Source organism: Nanorana parkeri, unplaced genomic scaffold (assembly GCF_000935625.1).
Source record: "Nanorana parkeri isolate BGI_ZX_2015 unplaced genomic scaffold, ASM93562v1 scaffold1142, whole genome shotgun sequence".
In the NCBI taxonomy this organism is placed as follows: domain Eukaryota; kingdom Metazoa; phylum Chordata; class Amphibia; order Anura; family Dicroglossidae; genus Nanorana; species Nanorana parkeri.
In genome coordinates this window covers 534,181-555,135 of record NW_017307410.1, presented here as the reverse complement: position 1 = coordinate 555,135, position 20,955 = coordinate 534,181, and the positions used below count along the sequence as shown (strand labels likewise).

General features: G+C 47.1%; 1 protein-coding gene across 1 annotated transcript in view; it reads right to left on the bottom strand.

Annotated features, from left to right (window-relative positions):
* Positions 1 to 1,605: 1,605 nt before the first annotated feature.
* The window catches only part of LOC108796638 (zinc finger protein 850-like), a 36,680-nt gene continuing 17,330 nt past the window's right edge, over positions 1,606 to 20,955 (bottom strand). The window contains exons 6-7 of the mRNA XM_018568137.1: positions 13,112 to 13,820; positions 1,606 to 2,572 (exon numbers count right to left, since the gene is read on the bottom strand). Of these exons, the coding sequence (XP_018423639.1) occupies positions 1,606 to 2,572; positions 13,112 to 13,820 (1,676 nt within the window). The remainder of the gene's footprint in view (positions 2,573 to 13,111; positions 13,821 to 20,955) is intronic.

The window sequence follows — 20,955 nt, the reverse complement described above, 5'->3', positions numbered from 1 at the left end:
GTTGTCATTAAAATGTATTGAATCTACTTTTGGAGTGCTGGTGACATCTTTTGGAATTACTACTTGACTACACGGTGCCTCTGTGGTCGCCACAAGCACCCTATTACAGACATCATCTCCTAGGAGATCCGGTAAGGAGTGCAGTAAGACACACACAATTTGGTGGTCAACATAGTCGCCGCACATTCTCAAACAAATTATTATTAGGTGCCGGATTACATTTTTCGTATATTCGGACATATAGTAATTCATTCATTTCCATGTAGTCCGGGTTTTGTGTTCTGTTTTCTATTTTTACTTTTCTAGATATATTGACGTGAAAAAAGGGATCGGCATGACAACCGGGCACTTTATCTTTATAGATTCTATTTTAGTTTGACATTCATTGTTTGCCTTCTGTTGTTTTATTTCATAAGAATACTTATATTGTGACGACAAGTTGAATAACATTTTTAGTTTTATCATACTTTTTAATGTTTCTTTGGGGCTTAACAAAATGGGAGTCTTTATTGGGGAAAAGGGGTGTGGTTACTGAGGGGTGTGGTCAGAGAGGGATGTGGTCACTGAGGGGCACTCTAAAGCTTTCTTCCACAGGGCGCCTAAAGACGGCCCTGTTCCTATCTCATTATTAAAGAATGACCTGAAGGTCTTGACCAAAATCCCGGTGACTAGGTTGAGCAAGGGGATCTCTTCTCTGAGATGACCTCTTGCTCTTCCTATCTCATTATTAGACTATGACCTGAAGGTCTTGACCAAAATCCCGGTGACTAGGTTGAGTAAGGTGATCTCTTCTCTGAGATGACCTCTTGCTCTTCCTATCTCATTATTAGACTATGACCTGAAGGTCTTGACCAAAATCCTGGTGGCCAGGTTGATGTAGTACTTTTGTTGTATAGTAAAAACGCAAACAAATACTATTGGGTCAGTTTCCTTGGTTTTACTACAAGAACCAGATACACAAATAGCAAAACCCCCCCCCCCCCCCCATGGCATCCTATGAGGGCATCCGAAGAGGAACCAGAAAGATGTAGACCTTCAATAGACATGCATAGCGTGCGTTTTGTACATCTGGAGAAGCCAAAGAGTTCTCTGCATATTCACTGATAGGGACTCCTTTGGGACAATGCCAACTAATCCATCTACGTCATAGTATCGGGCCGAAGTCATAAGCTCTAAACCTTCTACAAAGACCGGATCAGGAAGGGTAGCCAGATTCCTCGACATCAGGTTGGTCCATTCCCCGGAGGTTGAACACATTCCAGGTATGGCGGGGAGATAGCAAGGACCTGTGAGCGGAGACAATGATCTGGAAAGCGTTTGCATATGGGATCCTTCAACACTGGTGCATGCTCAGTGGGTTCAGTGTTGTATTAAGCCGGGATATTGGTCTATTGGTATTGGTCTATTAGGCGTGTGGGAAGAGTGAATTGTTCATCAGTCACCGTTCAAAGCAAGTAGGGAGTGACCCAGAAACGTTGTGACAGTCTTGCGGCCTTTCAGGGATCTCGGACTAGTAACAGAAACTGGCTCTTGTTCTAATTTTAAGGTGGCGTGCGCCACATCAATACCACGGCATGGTATCCTCAAGCTTGAATGGAAGCTGCGTTATGAACATGAAGACGGCTTCTGCTTGGTGTGAATTTTCTTATGCAATGTAAGATTGCTGTGCTGACTGAAACACTTTCCACATTCCGAACATGAATACGGCTTCTCCCCAGTGTGAATTCTCCAATGCGAAGCAAGACCGTTCCTCTGAGTAAAGCTTTTTCCACACTCGGAACAGGAATACGGCTTCTCCCCTGTGTGAGTTCTCTGGTGTTGTACAAGATCTGTGTTCGTAGCAAAACACTTCCCGCATTCTGAGCATGAATATGGTTTCTCTCCTGTGTGAGTTCTCTCATGCGAAACAAGACCGGTCTTCTCACGAAAGCATTTCCCACATTCGGAACATGAATACGGCCTCTCCCCGGTGTGAGTTCTCCCATGCGAAACAAGACTAGCCCTTTGACTAAAGCATTTCCCACATTCAGAACAGGAATACGGCTTCTCCCCCGTGTGAGTTCTCCAGTGTTGTACAAGATCTGTGTTCATAGCAAAACTTTTCCCGCATTCCGAACATGAATACGGCTTCTCTCCTGTGTGAGCTCTCTGATGTCGGAGAAGGCTATCGTTTTTCATAAAACATTTCCCGCACTGGGAACAGGAGTATGCCTTGTGCCTGTCCGTCGGTGTAAAGCCTGTGTGAGTCCATTGGTGTAAAGTGAGAGTTGACTTGTGCATGAAATGTTTGCCACATTCCGTACATGAATATGGTTTCTCTGCTGTGTGAGTTCTCTCATGTAAAATAAGACTGGTCCTCTGACTAAAGCATTTCCCACATTCAGAACAAGAATACGGCTTCTCCCCCGTGTGAGTTCTCTGGTGTTGTACAAGATCTGTGTTCATAGCAAAACACTTCCCGCATTCCAAGCATGAAAACGGCTTCTGCCCTGTGTGAGCTCTCTGATGTCGGAGAAGGCCAGCATTTTTCTTAAAACTTTTCCCGCACTCGTAACAGGAGTACGGCTTGTGCGGATCCGTCGGCGGAAAGCCTGTATGAGTCCGTCGGTGTATTTCTTCTGCCGTCTTCTCAACTTTGATGTTTCTCTGAGTGTCTCCGGGGTCTGTGAATAAAGATGAGAGTGAAGCCCCCTGTACTGAGATGTATGAGAGACCCCAGAGAGTGTGTGTGGGGGGGAGACTGGTCACGTCTCTTGGCTGGTAACACACAATGACATGATGTGAGAAGGAGAGCCGGAGTCTAATAGAGGCTGATGGCTCCTGACTCCCCCCACTAGACACATTCCGTCCCCCCATTACTGTCTACTGACAGAGGAGGGGGGAGAAGAAGAGATTGTTATAGAGAGTGAACAAGGAGAATCTGGGACTCTTCTCTGGATTTAGTGTTTATTACTCACCTGTGCTGATCTCTGGAGAACGTTCCTCCTCCTTACACGGCTCATCACCCCTCACATACGGCTCTTCTGGCTCCTCTTTAACTTCTGTTTTACAGTCAATCCAGTGTACGTCCAGTGTACCCTACACGGGGATAAAACGGTTCTTGAACATAAAAGCAGTATTGCCTCAATAACGATCACAAAGTAAGATACTTCAAATATAGAAAAGCCTCCACCAGATCTGCTGAGGAACTCCTGTCATCTTACCGGAACAATAAGTATGAGAAGACAGAGGACATTATCTACATTATGATTCAGAATGAAACATAGTATTAGTTATCATTAGGATGCTAAGTTCCATCTACCTGATCATCCTGATGTTCCTGTGTGGAATCCCGGGAATACAGGGGACGGGTCTGAGGGATCTTCTGATGTTCCTGTGTGGAATCCCGGGAATACAGAGGACGGGTCTGAGGGATCTTCTGATGTTCCTGTGTGGAGTCCCGGGAATACAGAGGACGGGCCTGAGGGATCTCCTGATGTTTCTGTGTGGAATCCCGGGAATACAGAGGACGGGTCTGAGGGATCTCCTGATGTTCCTGTGTGGAATCCCGGGAATACAGAGGACAGGGACATCTCTCTGGGGTATTTCTGTTACTGGATCCATCTGTAGGAAACACACACACTGACTGAATACATTGTTTCTATGTCTTTATATCAGAGGATGTGTGTATCTAGGGGCATCCTCAATACTCAAGAAATGAAAGTCTCCTCTTACCCGGTGATGTGAGGGGCGGCCGGTTCTCCATCATGACATCCTTGTAGAGATCCCGGTATCCTTCTAGATACTCCCACTCCTCCATGGAGAAATCGACAGAGACATCCTGACACCTTATAGGAACCTGACACACACAATGATACAGTCACCACCCAGACACATCCCTTGTCTGTTCCTGGATCATGTCCCAGAATTCCCGGCACCGCTCACCTCTCCTGTCAGCAGCTCAATCATCTTGCTGGTGACTTCTTCCACCTTCTTGGTCTTTCTCAGGGAGTGAGATGGAGGATCTATAACAGGGTTTTGGATCTTCATCATGTTGGAAGCCACCAAGCCATCAGACAACTTGAAAGCGATATAATTCTATATAATAAAAGCCAAAACACAACTTATGTCACCATCCAAAGTAGATGAAACTTTCCCGATTCATCAACATAATTCTCATTACAATAAGTTTCACCTCTCCGGTCAGGTCTGTGTTTTATTACTAGAGATAAGAGTGATGTCATGTGACCTCCCAGAATCCTCCTCTCCGGTCAGGTCTGTGTTTTATTAATAGAGATAAGAGTGATGCCATGTGACCTCCCAGAATCCTCCTCACCTCTCCGCTCAGCAGGTAGATGATTTCCAGGGTGAGGTTTAATATCCTCTCAGTCATGTGACCGCGCTCCGTCTCCATCTTCAATCAGGTGATATTTTTTGAGGTGTTTGTCTTCGTTTTGGGTCTCCCCTTTACTAAGCGTCCAATGTTTTGGGGGACACAACTCACCTTTCTTGAGGCATCTATCACAGTTGCACTCTTGTAGCTCTCTCAATATATATGGTGGGGCCAAAAGATGGATCCTCCCACTTTCTTTTTCTAAATTCCTATAAAGAACGCAGAATCATCGTTCACCACATGACTGACCCCGACAGGCTCCACGCTGTTGGAAAAAGGCAAGTTGCTGTGAAGACATAAAAGAAGAAAGGAAAACTGAAGTCTGAAGTCACAATATCTACAGAATGACTAATAAGAAAGTTCCCGGGAACCCCCCGAAGCAGAGCCCAATTTTAGATGAACCAATCCCACCTAAGTACTTTTTATGGGACATGACCTGACCCCCCCAATCCCACGATCCCTCCATCCAGATCTCAGAGATTGTTGGGACCCCGTATTATCATAATAAGAAGACGTTATTACCTTTTCCTCACCGGGTACACATTCTCTACTGTCACATCCCTACCAGGACTTTAGGAGTAATATATCCTTCCTCTTCCTCCTATTCTGGTCTACAACAAAATGGCCGCCACCCCTCCAGAACTGAGCACACTTCTTCTCGCATGGCAGACATTTGCCCTCTAGTGGTGACTCCAACCTGGATGTATGGAGAAGAATAATGACCATAGAGGGGACAGACAACTTCCCAGGACAGAAAGGGGGGTCCCCATGTACCCAGCCTGAGCTGGAATCATATTTGTATTATAAATATATGATAGATAATTCGCGGAAAATGTATCTATAATATCAGACTGTATCGGTGATGTAACGCACTATGTTTACCGTGAACTGATTTTTTTATCTTCCTTATTGTATAACGCAGCATAGCTCCGTCATTGTTACCCTTTTAAAATGTAGTATCGTGTACAGAGGCGCAAGAAGGATGGAGTCATCCAAGTCTATCCTGGACACAATGGCGCTCACACCAATACTTCCAGATCAGAGTCAGCTCTGGACACACTCCATGAGCCTCAGTGTTCTACTGGTGTGAACGAAACCCAGATCTGCAAAGCAAGAGGATGAACTACTTAGCTATGGTGCTGCCCCGTGTCCGTGGCCTGGACAGATGTCAGAGGAGCCAATGTGATATTTCTGGGCCAGCTGAGATCACTGGAATGCCCTCCATCTTGATCCAAAGATAAGGAAGGTGTTTCAGAGGAGGAAAAGCATAGATCGGGTTGTACTGGTACTATGGAGTGACCAGAACATCCACTGCTTCCTTCCGCCACAAGGATCTCTGCAGACAAACCCGTCTAGTTTGTTGTTGAACCTGGATCACTGGAAGTCCACATCTGGCATCCCCACCTGTGACACAGGTCCTGAAACACTTCTGGGTGTCAAAGGACCCGTGTTCAGATAAAGATTTCTAAAATTGAACATGCTGCCGGAGACCCAGCTTGTGTGGACCGTATGGCAACTTGCTTAGATTGGACTTGGGCTGCTCATCCTGGAGGAACCGCTCAGAGTACTGCTTCATCGGCAAAGTGGACAGAGTACGTGGAGGGAGAGGAGCGTCTTGTACAAAGTGTCATGAGATTTTCATAATAATATTCAAAATCTTATTTTGGTAGTCAGGAAATGTACGGCCAATGGTTTTCGGCAGGGATGCACCGATATCGTTTTTTTGGTATCCAGTGCCGATATTTTTCTTCTGGTACACGCCGATACAGGAAGTCCCGCTAAGGAAGCCGGGCGGCGTGTAATGACTCGCCGCCCAGCTTCCTAAATAGCCGGGAAGCCGTCTCCATTCTCCTTCGCCACCAGGTGACGAGTAAGAATGGAGCTTGCTTTCTGGCCAATCAGGAAGCCGAGGGGTGGGCAATGACTTGCTGCCTGACTTCCTGATTGGCCAGCTTCCCGACCATTGGCCGTGGAGCCGACTTCCTGGACAATCAGGAAGTCGGGGGGAGGGGGAATAATTACCCGCCCCCCAGCTTCCTGATTGGCTATGAAACCAGCTCCATGCTCCCTCGTGGCGAGGGAGCATGAAGGCCGGGCGGAGTATAATGACTCACCGCCCGGCTTTCTGATACCGGACACACCACTGTGTTCAGTAAAGGCAGCAGGCTGTCTGGAGGGGCCATTGTTTACAGTGATGGGATTAAGCTCTTTTCTAATTAAGACAATCCAATGCGGCACCTAACTGTCTGGGGGAGGGGACTGTTCGATGTAACAATGAATGCTTATCTGATCCTGTGAGGTAGAAACTCTGTGTGCTCTTCCTTAATAAAGCAGTTCTTGATTTCCTCTTGATAGACACATTAGAGAAGAAATCGTCCATGCCCTATAGGCCGTTTAAATATTTAAAATCTAAACTTCAAACCCTCAGCCTCTGTGACGCGTGGCGCACCCTTCAGCCAGATGGCAGAGATTTCACATACTATTCCCCCCTTCACTCAAAATACTCCCGCATTGACTACATTTTCGTCACACAACGAGACTTACCAAAGATAACAAAATCCCACATCGGTAACATTACTACGTCCGACCACACACCGTTCCTCAATACTTTAACCCTACACCCCCAACCCCCCGCCAGTCCACCTGGAGACTGAACTCCTCCCTTCTGGCAGACCCTTGTGTCATATCCACCATTGAGACGGACTTGCGCACTTACTTTGAGATAAATGCTGGCAGTTTTCCCTCCCGGATGATGGTTTGGGAGGCTCACAAATGCGTTGTCCGAGGCCGTTTCATTTCGATGGCGGCCAAGCAGAAGAGGGATAGGCTGGAGCGCCTGCGGCTTCTGTGCGGCCGCGTCTCGAGGCTGGAATCCCAACACAAGGAATCTCTGGCGGCGGGGACCTATCTCGAACTCCTAGATGCAAGGAAATAGTTATCTGCCATGCTGGACACCAAACTCCGCAGGGTATTCACTCTTAGAAACGGTATTTACTACGAGGGTGGCAATAAGTGTGGGAAACTCCTGGCAAGAGCGACCCGCACTCAGCGCCTCCCGCTCTCACATTCAAGGTATCGCAGAGCAACAAACATGGTAGAGTCCTCGCCTCCAGATATTGCTACATGCTTCCAGAGCTACTATAATACGCTCTATAACCTAGACTCGCCCTGGCCTCGGGACGATGCGGCACGGGAGGCGTGCCTAGCTCTTAACCAAGCCTTCCTACACAAATCACAAATACCTACCCTAGAGGTACCACTTGCCCAGTCCCTAGAACAACCCATCACGATGGCGGAGCTGACACTTGCTATATCTCAAACCAAACCAGGTAAGAGCCCAGGCCCGGACGGCCACCCGGCTCATTATTACAAAACCTTTCAAGAGACCCTCAGCTCTCACTTTCTCTCGGCGTATAACAGTATCGACAACCGCACAGTCCTCCCCGCCCAAACCTTAGAAGCGCACATATCGATCGTACCCAAGGAGGGGAAGGACCCGCAGCTCTGTTTCAGCTACCGTACGATATCGCTACTTAATGTGGACTTAAAACTGTTCACCAGGATCCTGTCGAACCGCCTTCTCCCATCCATGCCTTCCCTGATCGACCTTCATCAGGTGGGGTTTGTCCCTGGCTGTGAAGCTAGGGACAACACTATCCGGGCCATTAACCTAGTCCACTGGCTAGAAACACATAACAGTGAGGCGGTCCTACTCTCCACCGATGCGGAGAAGGCGTTTGACAGGGTCGCCTGGGACTTTATGCTGGCAGTTCTTACTCACAGCGGCCTGGGACATGGCATGCTGGGATGGATCCGTGCGGTCTATTCCCGTCCTTGGGCTAGAGTCCGCACGATGGGTTGCCTGTCTCCCCCTTTCAAAACCACAAACGGGACGCGACAGGGGTGCCCCTTGTCGCCCACCATTTTTATACTGCCATTAGAACCCTTCCTCAGACTAATACAGGCTGACCCCCAGGTACGTGGTGTCCAAATAGGCGACTGTGAACACAAAGTGGCAGCATATGCCAACGATATGCTGTTTTGTTTGACTGACTCCATGCAATCTTTACAGAAACTACAGTCCCTTTTCTTGGAATATGGTACACTGTCAAATCTATCCATTAATTACACTAAATCGGAAGCACTTAACATTGGCCTACCTCCGGAGGTGGTGCTCGGACTGAGGAATGCCTTCTCCTATAGTTGGGCCTCCTCATCGGTTAAATACCTGGGCATCCACCTACCAGCCTCACCATCGGAGTTATTCCGCCTGAACTACGCACCCATGCTACAGACCATCTCCCAGGATTTACACCGATGGAGGGCTTTGACCTGCTCCTGGTTTGTCAGAGCGGCCATAATCAAAATGAACGTCCTCCCGAGACTTCTGTACCTGTTTCAAGCGCTCCCCATCAAACTACCCAGACCTTACCTTACCAAAGTAGAGACAGCATTTAAATGCTTCATCTGGCTAGACAAACATCCGAGAATTGCGTGGGCATTACTAAAGACCTCCAAACAACATGGCGGCCTTGACGTGCCAGACATACCGTGATACTACTTAGCTTCCCACCTCTGCCGGATTGTCGACTGGCATGTCAACGCCCCCTCTAAACTGTGGGTCTCCATGGAATCACAGTGGGACAATGCACCTCCCTTGACTCCTCTAACATGGCTTCATCAACGACACAGCCCCAGGCACATCACCACTCTCCCTTTAATAGGAGCATCCCTGCAGGAATTCGCCAGTCAGCGGAGACGTGGCACTCTCACGACTCCAGACAGTCCCATGACCCCCCTGACTCATAACCCGGATTTTGCCCCAAGCTCCGCAACGGACTTTCTTACTCACTGGACACCCTCAGCTGAGCTGGTGGCACACTCGTTCTACAAACATAACAACTTCCTCCAAAAAGAGGATCTAGCTCCGCTATACAAGAAAGGACAGCTTCCTTTGTTGTGATTGAGTGGTATCAAATCTTGGTGAAATATTAATAATAGGGTGGTGTCTGAATTATATCTAGATTTAATAGACAGTGCCTCCAGCCGATGACGGCAAATAATAAATAACTTAACAAACAGTATGAATTCAGTTCAGACACTTGATAATACACCCCGAACCACTTCCCTGAGTTCTTTGAGCTTATGGTGATTTCTTACCACAATATATAAATATCTCCCAATTACACTAATAAATCAAAATAATTTATTAATATACGAGTATAATCATATATTTCTGTACAAAACATACATTACTGGTGATTACAATTCAAATACCCAATCAAAGAACTAAATGGAAATAAATTATCAGAAAAATAAAAATACCTGGACACCTTTACGATTGTTTCTTATTCTCCGTGGCCATAGGAAATAAAGAAACGTATCTCAAAAGTAAATATTCCCTTCTGATCCTAACGATTTCTGAAGATAGTAGGTTTACTAGTATAATAGGGACAGCAAGCAAACAGGCCAGTATACCTACAATGGCAACGAGTTACATACAAATCTGTACCCAATTTAACCATACACAATACAATCTCAGGAATAAAATGGGGAAAGGTATGAAAAATTATCACAAGAATTCACCCTGCACACTGTTAATTAGAATTGTAAAAAAAAAACTAATAATAAAATGTAATCGCTATGATTTCGGAGTAAAGAAAGTTAATTCTTCATATATGATCAATATCTCACCAATCCTTCAAAAGAAAATGTTCAGAGTCTTATTGGATGAGATGATGGCTCGTTTTAGGCGTCAAGGGTTAAGTCTTTAGCGATGGTCAATGAGTGACAGTCATTTTGTTATATCCAGGAAGTTTTCTCCAGACTCTTCCTCCTCTCTCCGTTCCTGTCATGGTGTTTTATATGGTTTGAGAGCATTGTTCGTATTGGCGACTCCCCAGCCACTATTTACTTTCTTCCAATTGATCGGTTCAGAAATGGTAGTTGATTGGTATGATTCACTCATATCGTTTGCATTCAGTTGAGTAAGCCTTGGATGTGTTTGATAACTTACTCAACCTCAGACAATAATCACAGGTAATCTCATTCTTGGAACAATCGGGCGAATTAGCTGTCTTGGAGTTTGTAAGGGTTTTTTGTAAATTTTTCATTTGTAGTTGTGATATCCTTCGCCTTTGTGTTTCTTGATTAAACACTGGTAATTATTGACCTTGAAGTTAAGTTTCTCTCAGTATTGTCAATTGTGGTTTTATGATTATCTAATCCTTAGACTTCATTTGCAATGTTTTACCTCTTTGAATCAGTTTGGCTGTACAAAGGCTGGTTCCTGAAGTGTTTTTCCTGTATTGTTTGTGTATTGCTTAATTTGCACACAATAGGCTATTTTGGTTGATTAATTTATCTGTCCAGCACAGACTCCTGGCCCCTTGCATTACAGTGCACAGAAAAGTTTGATTTAGTTTCTGTACAAGTCATAGTTCATCAGTTTTTTGTAATTTTATATAGAAATACCCTGACACCTTGGTGGATTTATTTGCAAGTTAGGCACTACCTCACTGCCCCAGCAAGACGGGAGGGCTTTGCCAGAGACATGACCAGCTTTGAAAGAGCGTGCTCTGGCAAGGGTCCTTCTCGACACCTCATATCCTGGATTTACGGCCTCGTTCGTCCATCTAGGCCTGCTCGCACCGACACCTTACGCATAGCCTGGTAGAGGGAGTTAGACCAAGACATCCCAGTAGATACATGGGAAACAGAGTGCTTGGGGGCCCACAAAAGCTCAGTGAGTTGTAGGACTCAGGAAACCAATTTCAAACTCCTCTCACGATGATATAGAACCCCAGCACTCCTCCAGAAATTTGACCCTGCAATACCTGAGACCTGTCATAGATGCACCTCGGCACGAGGTACACTCATCACATCTTCTAGGAGTGTGCCCTTCTCCAACCTTATTGGAGACGGGCCCACGACATTATCGTTTAGATCACGGGGGAACAGCTTGCTTTTAGCCCGAGTGTCTACCTACTCCATATCCGAGAGGTAGAGAACGAGGGACCCGACAAATCTCTCAGCAAGCATTTGATTAACGCTTGCTGATGGAAAATGTCACTTTTGGCATTTAGCCGAAAGTGCCATTTTCGGCCGGGGCCCCCCCTTCACTTTTCGCCCGGGGCCCGCGCCCCTGCTGCCCCCCCGGTTGTTACGCCACTGCCCCCGACTATCACCGAATGGATCGCTCAGGTAAAATACATTTCTGAAATGGAAGAACTCCTTTTTATCAAACAAGACACATTGACCAAATTCTCCAGACTGTGGGCACCTTGGACCCATTTCTGCCTAGGAAAGGTATACAAAGAACTCACACGTACCACCGCTTAGAAGACTAATGCACGCGCAGATAGCTGACCGGCCCTCAGGGAGCACATTTCTGGTGTAGGGGATAGCGCACCAAGCGGGATTGTACTCCAAACAACGCGCTTTATGTCTCCCCCCACCACCGCACTCCATTCTCTAACCTACCCTAGAGTTCTCGGTGGTTTTACCATGGAAGACTCTGGAACTTCTACCATCCGTCTCTACCACATCTATTCTTCCCTGTGACTCCCACCCCTCATTGTCTGTGTTGTCTCGTTACTTGTTGTCGTCTATTTGATGATAATATCACTGTTACAGCCCAAATGTACAGCATGTATGGCTGAGGTCATCGACCTGAAGGGCCATTCGAGCTACATACCCACTCCGTTGACATGTTTAATGGACAGGCTACTCTCTATGTATGGATCTACTGAGGGATTGAGTGGGACTTACCACCAACACGGTCTGCCCTGTATTGTACTGTACAGTATGGCATCTTAGCTGTTTGACTGTTATGCGGCATCTCGCCAGGAAGCTGTGAAATGTTTGATCACACTGTATGTCTAACTTTTCTTGTGTTCAGTAAAAAAAAACTAGCTTGAGTAAGGTGATCTCTTCTCTGAGATGACCTCTTGCTCTTCCTATCTCATTATTAGACTATGACCTGAAGGTCTTGACCAAAATCCTGGTGACCAGGTTGAGGTAGTACTTTTGTTGTATAGTAAAAGCAAACAAATACTATTGGGTCAGTTTCCTTGGTTTTACTACAAGAACCAGATACACAAATATCAAAACACCCCCCCCCCCCCCCATGGCATCCTATGAGGGCATCCTATGAGGGACCAGAAAGATGTAGACTTTCAATAGACATGCATAGCGTGCGTTTTGTACATCTGGAGAAGCCAAAGAGTTCTCTGCATATTCACTGATAGGGACTCCTTTGGGACAATGCCAAATAATCCATCTACGTCATAGTATCGGGCCGAAGTCATAAGCTCTAAACCTTCTACAAAGACGGGATCAGGAAGGGTAGTAGCCAGATTCTTCTACATCAGGTTGGCCCATTCCCCGAAGGTTGAACACATTCCAGGTATGGCGGGGACATAGCAAGGACCTGTGAGCAGAGACAATGATCTGGAAAGCGTTTGTATATGGGATCCTTCAACACTGGTGCATGCTCAGTGGGTTCGGTGTTGTATTAGGCCGGGATATTGGTCTATTGGTATTGGTCTATTAGGCGTGTGGGAAGAGTGAATTGTTCATCAGTCACCGTTCAAAGCAAGTAGGGAGTGACCCAGAAACGTTGTGACAGTCTTGCGGCCTTTCAGGGATCTCGGACCAGTAACAGAAACTGGCTGGTGCGCCACATCAATACCACGGCATGGTATCCTCAAGCTTGAATGGAAACTGCGTTATGTGAATTTGGTGTGAATTTTCTTATGCAATGTAAGATTGCTGTGCTGACTGAAACACTTTCCACATTCCGAGCATGAATACGGCTTCTCCCCGGTGTGAGTTCTCCCATGCGAAACAAGACTGGTCCTCTGACTAAAGCATTTCCCACACTCGGAACATGAATACGGCTTCTCCCCAGTGTGAGTTCTCCTATGCAAAACAAGACTGGTACTCTGACTAAAGCGTTTCCCACACTCGGAACAGGAATACCTCTTCTCCCCCGTGTGAGTTCTCTGGTGTTGTACAAGATTTGTGTTCATAGCAAAACACTTCCCGCATTCCGAGCATGAATACGGCTTCTCCCCTGTGTGAGTTCTCAGATGTCGGAGAAGGCTATCATTTTTCTTAAAACTTTTCCCGCACTCGGAACAGGAGTATGCCTTGTGTCCGTCCGTCGGCGCAAAACCTGTGTGAGTCCGTCGGTGGATAGTGAGATTTGACTTCTGCCTGAAATGTTTGCCGCATTCCGTACATGAATATGGTTTCTCTCCTGTGTGAGCCCTCTTGTGTAAAACAAGACCGGTCCTCTGACTAAAGCATTTTCCACATTCAGAACAGGAATACGGCTTCTCCCCCGTGTGAGTTCTCTGGTGTTGTACAAGATCTACGTTCATAGCAAAACATTTCTCGCATTCGGAGCATGAACACGGCTTCTCCCCTGTGTGAGCTCTCTGATGTCGGAGAAGGCCAGCCTTTTTCTTAAAACATCTCCCGCATTCGGAACAGGAGTACGGCTTGTGCGGATCCGTCGGCGGAAAGCCTGTGTGAGTCTGTTGGTGTATTTCTTCTGCCATCTTCTCAACTTTGACGTCCCTCTGAGTGTCTCCGGGATCTGGAAATAAAGATGAGAGTGAAGCCCCCTGTACTGAGATGTATGAGAGACCCCAGAGAGTGTGTGTGGGGGGAGACTGGTCTCATTTCTGGATTTAGTGTTTATTCCTCACCTGTGCTGATCTCTGGAGAACGTTCCTCCTCCTTACACGGCTCATCAAATGTCACATACAGCTCTTCTGGCTCCTCTTCAACTTCTGTTTTACAGTCAATCCAGTGTACGTCCAGTGTACCCTACACGGGGATAAAATGGTCCTTGAACATAAAAGCAGTATTGCCTCAATAACGATCACAAAGTATGATAGTTCAAATATAGAAAAGTCTCCACCAGATCTGCTGAGGAACTCCTGTCATCTTACCGGAACAATAAGTATGAGAAGACATAGGACATTATCTACATTATGATTCAGAATGAAACATAGTATTAGTTATCATTAGGATGCTAAGTTCCATCTACCTGATCATCCTGATGTTCCTGAGGGATCTCCTGATGTTCCTGTGTGGAGTCCCGGGAATACAGAGGACGGGCCTGAGGGATCTCCTGATGTTCCTGTGTGGAGTCCAGGGAATTCAGAGGACGGGCCTGAGGGATCTCCTGATGTTCCTGTGTGGAATCCCGGGAATACAGAGGACGGGGACATCTCTCTGGGGTATTTCTGTTCCTGGATCCATCTGTAGGAAACACACACACTGACTGAATACAATGTTTCTATGTCTTTATATCAGAGGATGTGTGTATCTAGGGGGATCCTCAATACTCAGGAAATGAAAGTCTCCTCTTACCCGGTGATGTGAGGGGCGGCCGGTTCTCCGTCATGACGTCCTTGAAGAGCTCCCGGTGTCCTAAATATTTATCTTCTTCTGCATCGAAAGAGACATCCTGACACCTTATAGGAACCTGACACACACAATGATACAGTCACCACCCAGACACATCCCTTGTCTGTTCCTGGATCATGTCCCAGAATTCCCGGCACAGCTCACCTCTCCTGTCAGCAGCTCAATCATCTCGCTGGTGACTTCTTCAACCTTCTTGGTCTTTCTCAGGGAGTGAGATGGAGGATCTATAACGGGGTTTTGGATCTTCATCATGTTGGAAGACACCAAGCCATCAGACAACTTGAAAGCGATATAATTCTATATTAAAAGCCAAAACACAACTTATGTCACCATCCAAAATAGAATAAAAACTTCCCCAATTTAATAAAATTATTGTCATTACAATAAGCTTAACCTCTCCGGTCAGGTCTGTGTTTTATTACTAGAGATAAGAGTGATGTCATGTGACCTCCCAGAATCCTCCTCACCTCTCCGGTCAGCAGGTAGACGATCTCCAGGGTGAGGTTCAGTATCCTCTCAGTCATGTGACCGCGCTCCTTCTCCATCTTCAATCAGGTGGGGTTTTTTTTAGGTGTTTTCTTGGGAATTGTCTTCGTTTTGGGTCTCCCATTTACTAAGTGTCCAATGTTTCGGGGGACAACCCACCTTTCTCAAGGCATCTATCACCGTATCGTGTGCAGGGATCACTCTTGTAGCTCTCTCAATATATATGGTGGGGCCAATAGATGGATCCTCCCACTTTCTTTTTCTAAATTCCTATAAAGAACACAGAATCATCTTTCACCACATGACTGACCCCGACAGGCTCCACGCTGTTGGAAAAAGGCGAGTTGCTGTGAAGGAAAAGACATAAATGAAGAAAGGAAAACTGAAGTCTGAAGTCACTATGTGTAAGCACCATGCCCGTTCCACGCATGCGCCAAGTACCGCTAGGCAGAAGAATACGCGCATGCGCACAACGACCACTTCCCACAGAAAGACGCGCAGAATGGCGCACAGGAAGTGATGCGCAGATGGAGCGTGTTCTAAGAAAAATGTGCCAAAGGCGCACAGGAAGTGATGCGCAGATGGAGCGTGTTCTAAGAAAAATGTGCCAAAGGCGCACAGGAAGTGATGCGCAGATGGAGCGTGTTCTAAGAAAAATGTGCCAAAGGCGCACAGGAAGTGATGCGCAGATGGAGCGTGTTCTAAGAAAAATGTGCCAAAGGCGCACAGGAAGTGATGCGCAGATGGAGCGTGTTCTAAGAAAAATGTGCCAAAGGCCCACAGGAAGTGACATAATTGATTAGTTCACTTCCCTATTTAAACCAAGCCAGCCTGTCACTTACTTGCTGGATTGTCTTATCAGCTCCTGTCTGTGTTGTGTCTCCTGTTTCCTGTCTTGAATATTAGATTGCCGTTGCCTGGATTTTGACCCGTTCCTGCCTCAACTACCTGCCTTGACTGCCACCTGCCTTTTTGACCCTGGACTGTTTTGATTATTCTTCTGCCTCTTCCTTCGGTACTGCAACTGACCTCCTGGATTTTGACCTCGGCTTGCCTCGACTTTGAATTCTGGATTACCCTTCTACTTGCACGGTTTCATAACTACTGGCACTCGTCCCACTCGGTGTCTGCCTGGCCTCTGTCACCATCCTCAAAGGCTTTTAGACACGAGGTGCAAGGGAAGCCTCCTCAACCATCCAGTCTCCCAGACCAGATTCGTAATACAATATCTACAGAATGGCCAATAAGAAAATTCCTGGGAACGCCCGAAGCAGAGCCCAATTTTAGATGAACCAATCCCACCTAAGTACTTTATATAAGGCACATGACCTGACCCGCCCCCAATCACATGATCCCTCCATCCAGATCTCAGAGATTGTTGGGACCCCGTACTATCATAATAAGAAGACATTATTACCTTTTCCTCACCAGGTACACATTCTCTACGGTCACATCCCTACCAGGACTTTAGGAGTAATATATCCTTCCTCTTCCTCCTATTCTGGTCTACAACAAAATGGCCGCCACCCCTCCAGAACTGAGGATACTTCTTCTCGCATGGCAGACATTTGCCCTCTAGTGGTGACTCCAACCTGGATCTATGAAGAAGAATAATGACCATAGAAGGGACAGACAACTTCCCAGGACAGAAGGGGGTCTCCATGTACCTATTTGTATTTTAACAATATGATAGATAATTGGGGGAAAATGTCTCTATAATATCAGACTGTATCTGTGATATGACGCACTATGTTTTCTTTATCTTCCTTATTGTATAACGCAGGATAGCTCCGTCATTGTTACAGATTCCAGATTTAGTATCGTGTACAGAGGCGCTAGGGGGGTGGAGTCAGCCAAATCCATCCTGGACACAATGGTGCTCACACCAATACTTCCAGATCAGAGTCAGCTCTGGACACGCTGCATGAGCCTCAGTGTTCTACTGGTGTGAACGAAACCCAGCTCTGCAAAGCAAGAGGATGAACTACTTAGCTAAGGTGCTGCTCTGTGTCCGTGGCCTGGACAGATGTCAGAGGAGCCATTGTGATATGTCTGGGCCAGCTGAGATCACTGGAATGCCCTCCATCTTCATCCAAAGATAAGGAAGGTGTTTCAGAGGAGGAAAAGCATAGATCGGGTTGTACTGGTACTATGGAGTGACCGGAACATCCACTGCTTCCTTCTGCCACAAGGATCTCTGCAGACAAACCTGTCCAGTTTGTTGTTGAACCTGGATCACTGGAGGTCCACATCCGGCATCCCCCGGGAAGCATGGATTAAGCTTCCCGGCTAATCAGGAAGCCGGGCGGCATGTAACCGCTTCCTCCTCGCTAGGACCCCTAGAGGTGCCCGCGAGCAGCCATCTAATATGCCTGTTTAGAGGGTGCCGCCTCTGCCGGATTGTGACCGTCCCGCATCGCGTACCAACTACAAAGGCAATCCGGGACAGTCAGATCTGCACAGCCTCTATGTAGCAATGTATTGCTGGGATTTGTAGTCCTCTATAGCTGGTGGTATTGGGCATTGCTGTATAATGTATTGCTGGGATTTGTAGTCCTCTATTGCTGGAGGTATTCTGCATTGCTGTATAATGTATTGCTGGGATTTGTAGTCCTCTATAGTTGGCGGTATTCTGCATTGCTGTATAATGTATTGATGGGATTTGTAGTCCTCTATAGTTGGTGGTATTCTGCATTGCTGTATAATGTTTTGCTGGGATTTGTGGTCCACTGTAGTTAGGGGTATTCTGGGATTTGTAGTCCTCTATAGTTGGTGGTATTCTGCATTGCTGGGATTTGTAGTCCTCTATAGTTGGCGGTATTCTGCATTGCTGTATAATGTATTGCTGGGATTAGTTCCTCTACAGGCTGGAGTCAGTGGCAGAACTACCAGGGTCACAGCTGCAACTGGGCCCTGGTAGATAAATCCACTGCGTGCACTGCTAACGTGTGAAGTCTATTAGTGGCCTCTGGAGGCAATTCGATGATTCATCCTTGGGCTATATAAGGAAGCCCGAGCTATACCTCAGTCTGTGAACCTTTCCTGGAAAAAGTCAAGGGACGAAACGCGTCGGAAAGGATAGGACACGTACTAAGGTTACACCATAGGTGATTAGCAGGTGGATTTCTGGTTCCGGTTTGCTTAGGCGGGATCGATTGATTGTTTGCTGGAAGGCGATTTCATTCCGGCGATCTTGTAAGTGTGTTTTATTATTGCAATAAATTCTTTTTTTTTTTTTTTACCTACTTCACAATTTGGCGCATTTTTTCCTTTTTTATATTGGATTTCTGCCCTCGCTGAGTGAACGGCACCTGCCGTGTAATACGAAAAGGAGGATCTGTTTCATCAGAAGAGTGAATATCCCGTCCACGAGAGACACTCCCCACAATGACGTTTATTGACCATTGAGTTATACGGTCGCGGATCTCTGGTGGGCGTGTCCTCAGTTATCTTATCACATCGGGAGTCGGGAGATGGATTTACTAAGGACTACTATTGAATATTGTCAGATTGATTATTATGTTTGAAAATGTATGTTCATGAGAATGTAGGCATTGTGTGGAAGTTTATGCGCATTTATGAGCAGCAGCGCAGTCCACGCGATTTATCAATCTATGTATTGTAGCAGTCTGTGTTTTCCATTGTCTCTACTAGGGATGCACAGATTAGGGTTGTGGGGGCCCTTCATGGTTTCTTACACCGGGGCCCTGAAGGTTCTAGTTACGCCTCTTGAAATCCCAGGACAGTCTGGCAGAAATCAGGATGGTTTGGTATGCCAAAGTGAGGTAAATCTTGCCATTCTAAAGATTTCTCTAAACTTCCTGCAGGAACAATAGGAAGTGAGAGCAAATGGGCGCGGTTTAAGGGTTGCCACCAGTCTGGTTTTGGAGTCTTGTGTCCGGGTGTCCAGCCAGTGGGCACCCGGACACAAGACACTCAGTGCCGACACCGGCATTTTACATTTTCTGACAGATGCGTCTGTGGAGGTCTTTAGGAAGTGCAATCTCGGGCAGCCGCATCTGCCTAAACCCGGATCTTTCTCTGAGCTGCCGGCAGCCTGTGTCTGTTTACAGGTGCCCGCAGCTCAGAGGAAGGGCCGGGTTTTAGGCAGATTCGGCTGCCTAAGATCGTGCTTGCCGAGGACCCCCACAGACGCATCTGTCATTGCCTTCTCCTCCTCCAGCTCCCTGACATCGTGCTGCCCACCTGTGGACCCCCTGGTGAGACAGCATAGCCCATTTAGCCCACCACGAGAGCCCGCACAACCCACCAGGCCACGTGGAGACATCAGTGCGTCAACACAGAACAACACAGAGTATGTAGCTTCATATTATTTTGTATTGCTGTAAAATGTATTGCTGGGATTTGTTGTCCTCTCTAGCTGGTCTCATCACTCCCTCCCCTGGCTGCCTCTCCTCTATATTAAAAAAAAAAAAATTGCCGCGTGCGGCGCTAGAGTGTTCGGGTTTCACTTGAAGAAAAGGTGGCAACCCTTGCACCGATACCGATACTCACCCAAATGCTCCGATACTCACCTCCGAGTACAGCGGAACAGTGCCGAGGGAGGATGGAGCCTGATTGGTTAGTAAGCTGGCTTCACGTTTTGCTAACCAGCCTGGCTTTCTTAGCCAATCAGGGAGGCAGGTCATGACGTTCCACCCAGCTTCCTGTTTGGCTATGAAGCAAGCTTCACATGTTGTTAAGCTGTCTGGCTTAAAGGAGAAGTATGAGGCGAGTGATTTTCACTCACCTCTTAGTTCTAGCCGACCTGTGACAATGAGACTGTCACAGGTCGGCTCAGTAGATCGGGAGGTGAGCGAACACATACTGGCGTTCGCTCACTTCTCTATCTATCCCTGCAGAGAGCCGTGACAGGGGAGGGACTGGATTCCCCCCGATCCGCCAGCGCTGACTGGCGGAACGGACGGGGGAGGGTACAGCTGGTTCTGCCTCTAGATAGGCAGAGCCAGCTGTCACTCACACAGCTGGGTGGATCCAGACATAATTGTCGGCATCCGCTTCAGCTGCGGTGTCTCAGTATACCGCGAGCTGATACTGGGGCGTCTCAGTATGCTGTGAGCAGCAGCTCGCGGTATACTGAGCCTAGGGTGACGGGAGGATGCTAGTTTGTGTCCTCCCGTTACCCTAAGGAGAACTATGGGGAAAAGCCTTAACCCCATAGTTCTCCTTTAATAATCAGGATGCCGGGCGGCACGTCATGACCCTCCTCCCTGATTGTTCAGGTAGCCAGGCTGCCTTGGAACAAGTGAAGCCGGAGTTCATTCACTAGAACACCGGCTTCAAAGACAATGATGAAGCCGGGTGACAGATCATGATCCGCCACCCGACTTCCTGATAATCGGGGAACAAGGCATTAGTGTTCGGTATCGGTGAGTATCGGAAAAAAAAAAATATCGGTACTCCTACTCGAAACCGAAAAACCTGGCTTCCTAACCATTCAGGAAGCAGGCTCATACTGTGCCATCTGACTTCCAAAGTGGCTAGGACGCCGGATTCACAAGTTGCTAAGCAGCCTGGCTTCCTAACCAATCAGGAAGCCGGGCGGCACCTCATGACTTGCGCCCCAGCTTCCTGATCGATCAGGAAGCCACGCTGCCTGGGAACAAGTGAAGCCGGCTTCCTAGCCAATCAGG